Below are 14,509 nucleotides of genomic sequence, written 5' to 3'. Positions count from 1 at the left end.
TAGAAAAGGAACACAGATTATGTCTGACTGGAAAATACATAGCCAAAATTCATAACTAAAAATGGCAAAAAATATGGATAGAGGAGACTTGGGAGACCCGTGTAACCCAGACGACATAGAACCTGACCGTGGGCTTATAACATGGGAGAAATGGGTGAAGGACCGACAACGACGAACCAAAGAGTTAGGCGAAGGCACGGGCCGCCCACCAGCGGATTTAGTCATGAACTTGGGCGAGAATCTACGAGGGGATAAGGAACGGAAGGAGGTGCTACAAAACGCGCAGGTTCCTCGCAAACTGGGAACCTGTAGGGGATCCCTGTGGGAGCCTCCGGCGAGGCTCACCCAGCACTGCTACTGTGAGCCAGTGTACCAGGCGCACAGAACCAAGGCGGAGATAGGCCGGCCGCCGGTCATCGAGCACATTGGAGTACCACGAGCCATTATGGTGGAGGAGAAGGGCGTGACTGGAACCCCTGAGCGTAAGCTGTGCGAGAAACTCGATGAAGGTTACAAGCGCTATCGGAATATTCGGGAAGAGAAATTCAAGAGTCAAATAAAGAAAATTGACCCTTTCAGGTAAAATTGTAGAAAAAATCCTTTACCTCACTTTTCTACGTAGCTCCCACCAATACGGTACAGCATATTTTGCTTTACATGCTTTTGCATATACTTACTTAATTGTTTCAGGCCACGTTTAAGCGGGTTGATCGTGAAAGGGAAAAAGCCGGAACCTCCGCCAGTAAAGCCCCCTCTGCCAACGATCACAATAACCCCGCCTCCACAAGCCTGTGCGTGTGAAGAGGAGTCAGGCATCTTCGCACTGCGCATCAACAACTCTGTCTTCATTAAGAATGAGCGGAGAGTAACTGTGCTCTCCCGTATGAGGGAGGAACCTTGGTACGAGGACTGTACCTCCTGGCACTACTACTTCAATGTCCCCGAGAGAAGACCCGGCAGGGCCAAGCTTTTCCTCCACAATTTAGGCACCGTTTCCATTAGATACTGTTGGAAGAAAGTAAATAAACCGATCCCCTACGTACCAGAAGACATGTATGAGCAAGCCTTCTTCTTCAATAAAAATGAGGATGTCCTGTACCCCGGTGAGACACGCGACTTCTGTTTCACGTTTGTGTCTGAAAAACGCGGTATATTCAACGAGGTCTGGGAATTTAGTACCATCAACGTTCACTTTTTATATGATTCGTCCCCCAAGTTTACGATAATTCTCAGCGGAGATGCTACAGATAATATTCTAACCAATACGACCAGAATTCAAAAACTGCAATCTCGCCTTGAATCAAAAGCGAACAAGTTCTGCATTGCTAGGAAAATACTCTTGGACATAATAGACCAAGCTACTACAGTAGAACCACTGATCTATCCCTACAAAAACATGTTTGTAGAGGGAGATATTTTTGTGGTAAGAAATCCTATATACTATTACCATCAATCTGAAGTGGAGCAACTGAAACAGACGTTTAAAGAAATGGCTCCAGGTGGAGAATGGGATCTGTACGTAGCTAGTTGGAGAAGTGTGATGAAGGAAAAGATGTATGAACAGAGGATGCAGTACTATGACCTACTGAAGAAGTCTCACAAGGCGATGCTGAAACCTTGGATTGAGGATGATAGTCTCACAGTCCAGAAACATTCCATTGTCAAAATAATACTCAGTAGACTTGCTGATGAGTTTGACAAGGAACATAAGGCTTTATCGCTCTTGTACAATGTAGTTGGAATGGACAGTGTATCCGCCGTAGAAAATTTGCATAATAAGTATGTAGTCAGCATGAAGAGTAACGTTTTTTACATACACATGCTGGAACATGTTGGAAATACGATAGAACTTTGCGCGGGCGCTTTAAGTAGCCTAGATCGCAACAGATGGATCGATATTGATTTCTGTACACAGGACAATAACAATGAGATTAATCGATCGAAGTCACAGCTATTTGCAGCAACATTGCCTAGCACATCTAGCATTAAAAATGAATCTATCTAGAATAAAAGAACCTACCTATAAAACATAAAAATCTGATTAAGTAATATTTGAATAGAAACAACTAATGTAATAACGTAATAAACCTTCTGCATTGGCTGTGGGTGGTATTCATTATTTTCCTATCAATGAACGGTTACCTATTTATGGTAACTATAAATAAATAGGATAGATAACCCGGAAATAATGCCACGGTGTGGTGTAGAGTGGGTGTCAAGTTACATTATTTGGACAACCAATATTCAGCTAAGTACGGTAATCATGTCTGTGTTTCGGAGGCTTTTTTTTATCTAAGTAAGTACCTATCTTTTTCGTCCCCAGTAAATCTATTTTAATTGAGAGGAAAGGTTAACCTTAGCTGCTTTGACCCCGCACTTACGTTTCAGATGGCTGCCTTGTAACCCGACGAACAATTACAGTTAAAAGGTTGTACGGAAGCGAAAGCTGTCTGTTACTGCCAGTGCTTACTGAACACTCAACATGAAAATAAGCGGAGCTATCTTAAGTAAGTAGCTTGCATAATACTGCATTGCTTCCATTACTGGTGATTAGGTCAAAGCAAATGAAGTCAAATACCGAAAAAGAAACATTTGTTGTTAATATTTTTATTAATCTTTTAACATAAAATATAATAATATCTAGGTACTTTGTACATAACGTAAGTATACAGTGTAAAACATTTAATTTACAGTAATATATTTAAACTATTATGTAAGTTTTATCTATTTTGTACAAGTATTTAATAACTAAGTACTTATGTCTGACAATAAACACAGTAGACCTTCATAAATATCTACAGGAGTTAGGACATCGTATCACACATAACAGACACGGTTTCTATACTTATGCACGTGCAAACTGAAAACACCCTAACTTAATCAAAGTCTAAAGTTGGCGTTGCTATACTGTAATCAACGGCACGATGTTCACTATAAATTGTACGCACCGACCGAGTTCCAGTTAGAACGCTAGACTTTGATCCAAGCGGTCTCGGACTACGACAGCCAATTAGCGGGCTCGGAACACACGCTACCAGCATCCGATTGGTCCCTCGGTCCCGCTTTTTCACTGTGACAGCCAATCATAGCTTGGCCTTGACCTGCTGCACGTATATGACGGAGTGTCCGGGCGGGTGCCGCTGCGTAGGGCGCGTGTTGCGCTCAATCGGAGCGTCATCTGGACCTTCCAGCTGTCTCATTAGGCTTATCTGAAAAATAAAAAATATATACTTCCACTAGCTTTTCAGTGTCCGGTGGGAATTCCGGGATTAAAAGTAGCTAATAAGGGTGTCAGCTTCCTACCATCAAAATTGGTGCTGATATTGCCCGTGAAGAGTAAAAAAAATCCAGCTATCGACACACTAGAACAAAAGATAACTAACTAACGTAGATCTAACTTAACGTTTAGGTAGGATATCTACCGTACCGAGATAGTGAACATGAATTATTTGAGTTGTCTGAACAAGTTTAGTGCTGAAACCCTTATTACGCCTTCACAAGTCGTCTTACCCTACATTTACCTAGCCGTAGACTCTAGACTGAAACTATGTTTACCTTATCATCAGTTTACAGTGTTATTGTGTGAAATCTCTGATTTATGTAAAGCTTTTGTTTCACCGAACAATCCGTCTGGCCGATATGCGTCATTGTAGACATACAATAAAATTTATCTTACAATATAATCAATATTGTGAAGCACAGATTTATCGACTGTTGTTAAGATTGCGATTGTAACTATCTAGTTTATTTATTAATTATTATATAATTATGATTTGATATGATAACTTAGCAACATGGAAAATTTTGAATGATGAAGTTTAAGTTTATGAAATGATTAAAGATTTCATAATAAAATTATTACAGAGATCGGAGTTGAAGGTTCAGAGTTATATATAGTGCCACAAACTTATCTGTTCCGGTGAGAGCGAACTAAATTGGTCCATACCTCATTACTTACTAATGAATTTCATATTGACATGACATAGATTATATGGACCAATTTAGTTCGCTCTCACCGGAACAGATAAGTTTGTGGCACTATAGACACGTTAAACATATCTTTATGTTATGGTCGTCCATATCAAAATCATTAAACCCTAAGGTTAGGGCTTACGAGGTCTCAGTAGTTAACAAGTCTTAATCTTCCTTTATAGCTAAGGAGCTAGGTTTATTTCGGCGTCCCTTTATTACCTGTTCTGAGCCAATTTCGATGGTTTTCTCGTAAATGATCCACGTGACACACTCCGTGTAGGGAGGGGTGGTCAGTGACCCCTTGTAGGTGACGTAGGTGCCTTCGTGCAGGTCATCCCGGGCCATCCAGGAGAGAGAATCTGGAAGGTAGTTACACTTAATGATCCACCTAATAGATTAAGTCTATTCGAATAATTATAAATACGAATTGCTGTGTCATTTAATAAAGAAAAAATACAGTCTAATAGCTTCGTCCATTCCGCTCTCTTCCAAAATCGATGCCATGCAAGAAACTTCGTTTGTATTATACCTACTTGTAAGTAGTTCAGAGACACTGGTCGTGCTGAATATAACAGGCTTTATTGTACACCTACGAGTAAATCAACCTTACAAGTCCATATTTTCGGTGGAGGAGTAAACAGGCTAAGAGGCACAGGTTTTCGTTTCAGGTGGTGGCTTACGTTTCGGCCGATAGTAGTTAGCCCAGTTTCGTGTTCAAGGATCGTTCAGTTTTCAATAAGCCTTGGCCTTTAGGAGTAATAATACCTATCTACAAACGTGTTTTATTTCAAAAGTAAAATAATGCCTACAACTTAAGGGTTGTCCAATATCGCCATACTTAACATAGTACATATTACCTAAATTTTTTACCACTTTAAATAGTTAACTGCCCTACAAAGGGTTTTCTAACGGTGCGGCCACACAAAAGGGATCCAGCAGATTTGCGGTCGGTGGGTAGGGGATTGGATGTAATCGGTAGAAATAGTAGAATATCTAGTAGACATTTTCTATTAGGCCTTAGAATATTAATCTTACAACCGCCTGAAGATCCCAAAGTACATTATGTAGAGTGCGAGTAAAAGTAATAAGTAAAATCTATAAAAAACAGATAAAACACAAAGTGAGTGGAAGTTTTCTTTGTTTAATGGAGTGTGAAATTGGTTCCCCCGGGACGGTGTCCGTACCATCTCACGTTTGTTTACACAAGGATTTCATCCGATGCAGTTTGTTTACACGATCACAATTGTAAAACTGAAGGAGTAGTCCGAGATGTCTCGCTAGTGAGCCACCTACATACGGCTCACAACCGGGTCATTGATTGACTTCTTCAGAACGTGGAATTATTACGTAAGAAACTTTTTAATTTGTGTCAGAACGCCAGATGAACTCATTAATTATTATCGGAAACATTAACTAAACAAATCCACCTTTGTTTTCAAACTTATTCCATCAGCACTTATAATTTTGCCTTGACGCCCTTCCTCCCCCGCCTCTTAATTTACGAAGAGTCGTTCGCGGCAATCATCATCATCATCATCATTACAGTTAAGGGCTATACTTATTTGTCGGTGACGCCAGAGCATTGTCACGCTTTTCAAATTTCAGTCAACAATTTGTATTGCTTGAAAAAATTGAATAAAATAAAAAATACATGTAATTATTAGTCTAAAATATTATGGTAGCTTGCAAATATTATATCCTGAAAGCTGAAATAGTTCTTGCCATTTTGACCGACTCAAAATTAGTTTAAAATTCCGTCATGAATAATTTGCGACGTACCAACCCATAGGTCAGCCGTAAGCAGTAATTACATAGCGCTATAAATAGAGCGCTCAGCCCTATCGATGTATCGGGTGATCCCCAGCTACTAAACCGCTTATTGCTGAAGTAAATTTATCCCTGTAGGCAGGTATATATCTGTGATTTAATTACACTACACAGGTAGATAGGGGCTTATATACCATAATCGTTCCAATCATCTTCTTACCGTGTCGACATAGTGAGTACACTAGAGCACGTCTAGGGTTTTTTGTAACTATGAAAGGACAAGCCAGTCAGAATAGCGTCATTCTGACTTACTCAGGGTGCGCTGGAAGTACCTCTATACTATATTATAAAGTGCAGTCGATACGTCACTCGGGGAGACTCCTTTACACCCCTGCCTGCCGTAATAACATATTTACCAAAACTTATCCAGGAGGGTTACTACTATACAGTAAAATAACGAACGGTCGAGAGCAGACTGTCGAGCAATCGGCACTTTTGATACAACGAGATAGAGTCGTGGCTCGTGTAGCAGTGCTCCGAAACTTCGTTTTTCGTCATACGTCATAGAGTGACCCACCAGATCCAATAGCTTACCCGCAGATATAGTAACCGCGCGCTCCCGCTTCCGTATCTTGTCCAGCCCCTCCACGAGCTTGTCGCAGCGAGGGTTGGGCGCGGCCACGGCCTCGAAGAGAAACCCGACCACCGCCAGCCCGTCCGGGTGTCCCACCGCCTGCTCGATGCTGGCGTACTTGCTGTTGTAGTGCACGAAGTGGCATTCTGCTGCGTATCTGGAGGAAAATATATTTTGTAAAAAAATGGAACCTAAAATTAATTATCAAAATAGGTCCATAAATGGTAGAGTAATCGGTGGAAATATGGACATACTTACAGAAAAAAATACATAAGACGAATTGAGACCCTCCTCCTTTTTCGAAGTAGGTTAAAAATTGAGAAAGAAAATGCATTATTTATTCGATGCTGTAAAATATTTATCTGGCAGAGGGTTTGGATTTTATTTGGTAAGTATACGGCTTTAGAATTATTGAAGTAATGAGAGAATTTTAGGGCTGTTTTTCGATATGGTTTGGTTTAGGGTCCTGTACAGAAATAGTATTGATATTCCTATTTCCTTGGTAAGTACTAAAAAGTCTAAAAAGGAAGCTTTGAGTAATTCCAAATAAGGCCATCATATTTTATTATTGGCTTTACCTATTATGAAAAACATTTCAGCACTTGATTCGTTTGTTTTTCAAATTAACTTAATCGGACCGGATGTAAAATATAAATTAACATAAACAAAATTATTTCTGTAATCGTTGATGAGTCTGATTGATGCATCGACACTCCATGTCATTAATTAACCCTGCGACTGCATTAATCCAGTTATATTTATAACCCGTCGTGGATCATTGATCAATCGCAGCAGTGATTCGTTTTCACAGTGAAGTCAAATATTTACGGATGTAATTCCCGGGCGGGCAGTATCGGAGCAGAGAACACGATAGTCTCTGCAACTCGCCCAGACAGTTGAATACTCTGCGGGCGGATCACGATTTTCCCGGAAACGATATGCCTAGACTATAGATAAGTAGATAGGTACATATAATTTAAAAATCAAAACGAATAAAACAGGACTTTTCTTATATCGCACTCAACATTTGTTGAAACCAGCGTATATGTCTCATGTTTATAATGAGATCTTTTCAGTTTAAATGAAGGGTCAGCCGAGGTTCGTATCCATCCGATAAAATACGCATCTAATCTTAGTAATTTGTTTTTTTAGTATAGTTTTGTAGATATACGAAAGCTATGGTAAAACAACCACCCCACATTCTTTTACATACCTACCGGTCAAACACAGTAACCCTAGATTTCCTTCGCTGAAAATTAAGCAACTAACGGTGTAATAAACAGTACAAATATATACCGACTTAGTAAGGCCAAGGGTAAATTATTATAGACTAAGGAACGTGGTCTCGAGTCTCGAGTGTACCGTTCATCCTCAATGGGTAGTAATAATCAATTATCCCTTTACAAGGCAATGGGAATATAGTATCCACGTGGTTTTGAACTTTAACCATCCATTGAGTTATACTGTTAGCTGGCCTGCGGCACGGGTTCGTTATGGACGTCGATAAACTCGTTTAATGTGCGTTCAAACAATCACAGCGCCGTATTTATGTCGAATCGCGATAAAGTGACTTTTATCTACATCGATAACGGACCCGTGCAGCAGCGACAGGCGATACTGACCCCTGCCCGTCCAGCACGTGCTCGCAGCCGGTGAAGTCGTCGACGGACCAGTGGAAGTGCATCTGCTCGAAGATGTAGTCCCCCAGCAGAGGGCCCCCGCTCAGCCGGGGGCGGGAGCCGCCGTCGAACGCGAAGTACGCTGGAATATAAATTTAATATTATCTGTACTACCACAAAAAACTTAATTAAAACACTGTTTAACAAGTGTTTAAAGCTACATTTGACAGATTTCGTAGGCGTTTGACGGCGCTAAACACCTGTAGGCCTGGGCATTACGCGCCGTAGGTCGCGTCCAGCAGTCCAGCGTCACGCTGTAGGCCGCGTCACGATGCTCACTACATCTACGCGCCAACGTCGGCGTGTGAGGGAGACCGCATCAGTACATTTCTATAGTGAACATCGTGACGCGGCCTACGGCGTGACGCTGGACGCGAAATACAGCGTAAATAGGAGACCCGGGCCTTAGGTAAATACTGTCAATGTTTTTGTGGTAAGGCCCTAGTCAAAATATAAAACCCACAGGAGGAGCAAGATTATTAGATTATTGTGTGGCGTGCAAAAAGAAAATAATTCCTTATCCAAATAAAGAAGAGCCTAGGATTTATTTTCTCAAAAAACATCGCGACATATTCATAAAAGTAGGTTTTTTTTGTGAATTTAGCCTTAAATTAATTTTCTATTAAGTAGGGGAGACCGGGGACAAAAGTAACAGCGGGTAGAAAGTAACAAAGACTCTGTGGACTTCCCCAATAGCCTTAACGTCCCAAGCGACCGCTGGTTGTCAGCATGCGATGCCCCCCGTGCTTGATATCAATTTCCACGCCCGTGCCGCGGTGCAAGGTTGTTTTAGTGAGCATTTCGTGATTTTACACACCAAAAGTAAGTTTTTTGGTGTTTATTCATTAAGTGTTTACGTAGAATTGAGATGCCAAGAACCATATGACTATTTTTTCATTGATTCATTATAAGATTGTCTGTAGCATGTCATAAATGGTTTTCGAATAACACGGGCTGTTTTAAAGTTATGTCGCCTGATATTTCAAAAATGGGGATGGGTACAAAAGTAACAGCTCGCGGCAGGACAAAAGTAACGTGTTACTTTCGTAAGTTTGCCATGTCACATTGTAAATTTTTATTTTTTGTTGTTTTGATTATATATTTGTATCATAATATTGTATATTATGACACAAATAAAAGAACTTCTTATCAGTTAGTCAGTTTAAATTATGGATCTCATTTACAGTTTATATTAAGAAGTTTTTTTTAGTTTTGTCAATAAGTCATAAGATTTTTTTAGTTTTGATAGTTTTTTAAGAAGTTTTCTAAACTAAATAATTTGATTGTTTTTTCTGTTCTTTCTTTTGAATCGTATTTATAACATTGGGCAGAATTTATGGGTTGTTACTTTCGACCCATGCCTTGTTACTTTCGTCCTGACCATGGGGTCGAAAGTAACGATTTCCCTTTTTTTTTTGAGGCTTCAAAAATGCTAAAATTCGAGATGCATTAAGTAAAGTAATAATGGAGATTTGTAGTCTATAGACGAAAGTTTTATGTGACTATATTTATTTTATCGTAAATGTTATTAATAACGAGAAATCAGACAGAAAGTACAAACTGTTACTTTTGTCCCCGGTCTCCCCTACACCTAAAAAACAAATTGTCAGAAGGAAGCATACAACTTTATGCATTCAGAAAAAAATAACTTAAATAACCCTTTGACTACTATAGTATTTCTACTAACACTTGGGACAGTACATCATGGACTTGATAAACTTGTAAATCGAAGTTAATCATTTTAATGATGATAATCATAATACTAACGAAATTTAATATATTATTAATTTTACTATTCATATAGCCTAATGGTGCTTCACCAAAGGGCTTATCCACAAGCTCAGAGTTGCTCAACGTGCTATGGAAAGGGCTATGTTAGGCGTGTCCCTGCGAGATAGGATTCGTAATGAAGAAATCCGCAGGAGAACTAAAGTTACCGACATAGCCAAAAGGATTAGCACGCTGAAGTGGCAATGGGCTGGCCACGTAGCCCGCAGAGCCGACGACCGCTGGAGTAGAAAGGTTCTGGAGTGGAGACCCCGTGTCGGCAAACGGCGTGTCGGTCGCCCCCCAACCCGTTGGTCTGATGATCTGCGGAAGGTAGCGGGAAGCCGCTGGATGCAGATGGCGGGTGACCGTTTGGGGTGGCGATCGTTAGGAGAGGCCTATGTCCAACAGTGGACTACAGAAGGCTGAGAGAGAGAGAGATATAGTCTCTTTATATCTACTATCAATAGAATTCCTTTCGGATTTATTATTGACGTATTACTCTTTTTTAAGATAGAGTTTTCTGATAAGTATAGTGAAGAAATCACTTGTACAAGTACCTAATGTAAAAATATTTACAAGAACAAGTGAAGTTAAAACGTTGCTAATTTAACTAAAAATCATAGATTTGCTTCGTAAGGAAGGCAGCAGCAAGGCAAAATTATTGCGTAATGTATACTTGCAAAATTAAGTAGGTAATACTTATTAAAAAGTTGCTGAATAAAAAACTTAAAGTCTCTCTCTTTATACAATTGCCCTCTGGTTCGGCCCCCGGAAGAAATTACAGAGGGTGGTAAAAGTTCGTGATTCGTAGTTATGAAGGTGTTTGCTGATTATGTACTTATGAGTTTCCTGCTTAGACTCATTGAAACTTGCGTCTAGCTTGCTGTGCCATTTTTTAACGCACAACCGAGGTCGAGTGTATACAAAATGACGGATTTATACAATAGGTTTATATAACACTGACGCAAAGGATTGTAAAATTCTTAACAGCTCCATAACGTAAACTAAGATCTGAAAATTTCAGTTCTGCTACATTGAGTCACATACAAAGAAGAAAGTTATGATGAGGTATCTCCTTTACTTATCAAACTGCCTCACGGTACAGACAGGTACCGTGAGGCAGTTTGATAAGTAAAGGAGATGGCATACCAGTCTGTCAAGTGTTGATGAGGGTGGTGGTGGTATCGTTGTTATAAAATCCAGTGAACAGCCAATGGATTCAGCAGTAAATGTTGGATGAAAGCTGATGGTAAGGTGGCTTCCTATATACTGTCCTACCTCGCCTAGAGTACTGCGACATAAGCTTCAGAAGGTAGATCCACTGCTCCATGGATCCCTGATTTCAGACTTATGTCTGGCTGATGGTATAGTGCCTGTAGTTTGTGACCGAGTTCCAGTATTGGATATTTGTTTCGCTTATGATATGATATAGTGAAGGAGGTGTCCTACCAGTCTGGCCAGTGTTGACGAGCGTGGCGGCGGCGTCGTTGTCCCAGTAGCCGGCGTACTGCAGCGGCCGCAGCGACGTCCACACTGGGCAGCGCTGCAGGCTGATGGCGATCGGGGACTGGGAGGCTCGCAGCTTGGAGATCTCCTCCGCTGTATGGGACAGATGATGTTTTATGCTTAGGCTAAAGGCCGATTCACACACTGTTTAGTGCTAAGTACACGTGAATTGCTGGGCTTGTGGTACAGTATTTGCAAAAAAATTGAATCTGCAATACATACTCAGCAATGTACGTCTACTAAACTAAACTAAACCATAAACTAAACTTTTTAGCACGTGATATATTTTACTTGTATAATCTGCGGTAATAAAATTGTGATTCCAATCACTACTATACCCCTCTTCGATATCTATACGATTAGTGTAGATTAGTTCAGTAGTAACGACTTAAACTACTATAAAGTTATATCTTCGAGATTTATCGTAATTTTTAAGAGTTAGCTACGAATTAAAATTAAGTATCACAATAATTTATAACGGCAAAAATTTGTAAGCGTATAGAATAAATAGATAGATTCCATTTAATTTTTTTACAACTTTTTTTAAAAGTCGAATTTTTTCTCTACTCACCCGAGCACCCTGTACATTTCCCTAAAACATTGTTATATCAAAAAATGACTCCTTCTGGGAGAACTACTATGTCAGTCAGTGTGTCAGTGGTAATCCAGCTATATATATTATAGATAGATTCCATTTTAATGTGAAGCAAAACTTGAGGGCAAAGCTAGTCTTTAATAAAGTCTAATATTTGGTGTAGACGGCAAGCTTCAAGGAGCTTAAAAGTTTTCATATTAGATACACGTGAAAGTTTCAAAAGCGTCTAGTTTGAGAACGAGTCATACAAAAATGTACAGCTGATACACGTAAGGACGTGATATGAATAATAGCCGAAGATAAAAAAGATCTCATCAGTACCTACTTGTCTCAGGATCTCATACTTTAGAAAGAATAAACCGAAGCACAAAGAGATCACTCAATCTATTCACCAATTCACCATTTAAACAAAAAAGGTTCATTGCTTGGGGAGTTACAATGTTACCAACATAATTATGTACATCGTAACATCACACCTACAGCTATAACTACTCGCTTTTCGGTGATGTGTAATGTAGAGTCTGCATTCTTGGTGCTGGGAGTGAGAGGTAGATTCTAAAATTTGAATAAGCATGAAGAGGGCGTAAAACGTGGTAGTTTTAGGAAAACTTTCAAACGTTTATTTTTCCAATTTTAGCCACTAATTGAGAAAATACGTATTTTATAATGAATAAATATAATATTTACCATCGGATGCGGATGCATTATGCGCACTGATTTGAGATGGGGACAGTTCGATGATCCTTCCAGCCATATTCACTGTTTCCTTATTCTGCTTCAGACATTGAATGATTGCCAATATTTATGCCTAAGTTTTGCCAGTTAGCAATGTCAGGGACCGCCAAATCATTTCGAATTTATCATCATTAGATAAGATATAAGATAGAGATTGGGTAGGAAATTTATAAAATTATGCGATTTTTGGCTATTACATGTGTTTTGATAAGGGTTAGATAAGTTTCGTTTCAGGAGCAAGGTAGCTACATCTTCACTGATAATGATAAGATATAGGAAACTTAATATTACTACGTAGCTATAGAATATACTTTAGACCTTCCTACATCTGTATAAACCGTATCGTATATGCAACACATGTAAGTGCTTCAACCGGCGAAAACTAAATAAATAAATTCTTAAAAATGATTAAAATCTTAATTATCCCTGAAACAATAGATATTTTTTATCTCATAGCAAAATAAGGACTTAAAGAATTGCTAAGGTCTATCTTTATCAATAGATAGGCTCCTACATTTATTGATCAACGAACAGACAACATAAGAACTGCTTGATAGGTTCGAGTTCCTGAAAAGATAAGAATTTTACATAATTTCTAGCGCCGCGAATATAATATTTTTTCAAATGACGGCTTCTGCACATATGTAGCTTTGTCTATACGTTTTGAGAAACTGTTTTGACGATTCATAATGTATAAAATTATCATGTAGATACAACGTCATAATCGCTTATTGTTTTCAATTGTAATTAATAATTAATTGATGATATGCTGAACAGAAATCATAATTATATTTATCAGTTTATCATCAGGTCAAGATAGAATTTAATTTTCAGACCATATTTTGTTCTTGAGTTGAGGATATACCTACATAGGAAATGCATGATAATAACATAAAGAGAACGTAATAGAGAGGGTAACTATTGGGTCAAATCAGTAATATAACATAATGATAATCGGGTGTAGGAGTGTTTTAATGGTTTGTTTTGCCATCTTATTCACTTTCGCGCACAGCAATTTCACTGTGATTCTCCCATTTCACGTCTGCATACTGTTCTGCGAAGCGATACTGTTCGTTGTTATAATGACGCCGCTCCCAATTAATTCAGCGAAGGCGAAGGTACAGAGCTTCCCTTTAGTTAGGAGTTTGCTGAAATTTTGAGTAATTCGGGCGGTAGTCACTGCGCTAGTGTAAATATAAATACTTGGGCCACAACTTATTACATCCGGAGTAACCCTCAGCTTCCTCTCCGGACCCCAGGAAGAAATCAAGGCCTAAATTTCAATGAGTCGAATCTAATCAGTCGCATGATCTCACTCGATACCGTGTTTACATTGGTCACATGTTATTTGAATAGCTTTTATTAAACGCGTAGTTTTGTAAGCCGCATCTAACCACATGGCGCCGGCAATAGCTCTGGTAATACTGAATAATGATAGTGTATGGCCGTAGAAGACACCTGTTACCTTGGTTGCGCCTTCGTCGAGGCATCGGCTGTCCTTAGCAGCCCTAATCCAGTAGCTGTTCGTGTGTGTTCTGTAGTGTGAGGAGTTTAGGAAAGATTTGTCATTAATCACTGTGAGATGGAGTCGGACGAGACTGATTCGTACGTTTGAGTGACAAATAAATGATGATTTATTGTGTATTACAGTATTTTGGAGGATATACTGGTGTAATAAAGAGCGAAAGTATCATTTTCTGTAAGAACTTTAAGTTCAACTTTTTATAACTTAAGATAAGATTAAATATAATTCAGTAATACAGTACGAACTAGCGATGTTACTTCGAATAGAGTGCAATCAATGCATGAATGAATTATTAAGAGTGATCGATTGGATGACCCACTGCGCGG

At 39.3% G+C, this 14,509-nt stretch overlaps 2 protein-coding genes across 2 annotated transcripts; one reads left to right on the top strand and one right to left on the bottom strand.

Annotated features, from left to right (window-relative positions):
• Nucleotide 1: 1 nt before the first annotated feature.
• Nucleotides 2-2,101, top strand: LOC105387410 (MYCBP-associated protein). The gene is made up of 2 exons (XM_011558122.3): nt 2-579; nt 691-2,101. Exons 1-2 carry the CDS (start codon nt 62-64, stop codon nt 2,003-2,005), a joined length of 1,833 nt encoding a protein of 610 aa, XP_011556424.3. The 5' UTR covers nt 2-61; the 3' UTR covers nt 2,006-2,101.
• A 496-nt stretch (nt 2,102-2,597) lies between these two features.
• On the bottom strand, nt 2,598-12,768 carry LOC105387409 (carbonic anhydrase 1). The gene is made up of 6 exons (XM_038108340.2): nt 12,611-12,768; nt 11,272-11,421; nt 7,996-8,134; nt 6,334-6,530; nt 4,192-4,331; nt 2,598-3,209 (listed from the first exon to the last, which is right to left on the bottom strand). Exons 1-6 carry the CDS (start codon nt 12,675-12,677, stop codon nt 3,084-3,086), a joined length of 819 nt encoding a protein of 272 aa, XP_037964268.2. The 5' UTR covers nt 12,678-12,768; the 3' UTR covers nt 2,598-3,083.
• Nucleotides 12,769-14,509: the final 1,741 nt, after the last annotated feature.

The sequence above is a fragment of the Plutella xylostella genome, chromosome 9 (assembly GCF_932276165.1).
Source record: "Plutella xylostella chromosome 9, ilPluXylo3.1, whole genome shotgun sequence".
NCBI classification, from domain to species: Eukaryota; Metazoa; Arthropoda; class Insecta; order Lepidoptera; family Plutellidae; genus Plutella; species Plutella xylostella.
This window is presented reverse-complemented; position numbering and strand designations above follow the sequence as displayed.

Excerpts from the sequence above, each read along its gene's own strand:
- LOC105387410 (XM_011558122.3), top strand. The coding sequence starts at position 62 with ATGGCAAAAAATATGGATAGAGGAGACTTGGGAGACCCGTGTAACCCA. Across the intron at positions 580-690 it reads AAGAAAATTGACCCTTTCAG|GCCACGTTTAAGCGGGTTGA; the intron begins GTAAAATTGTAG and ends TAATTGTTTCAG.
- LOC105387409 (XM_038108340.2), bottom strand. The coding sequence starts at position 12,677 with ATGGCTGGAAGGATCATCGAACTGTCCCCATCTCAAATCAGTGCGCAT. Across the intron at positions 11,422-12,610 it reads TAATGCATCCGCATCCGATG|CGGAGGAGATCTCCAAGCTG; the intron begins GTAAATATTATA and ends TGTCCCATACAG. Across the intron at positions 4,332-6,333 it reads CGCGGTTACTATATCTGCGG|ATTCTCTCTCCTGGATGGCC; the intron begins GTAAGCTATTGG and ends ACTACCTTCCAG.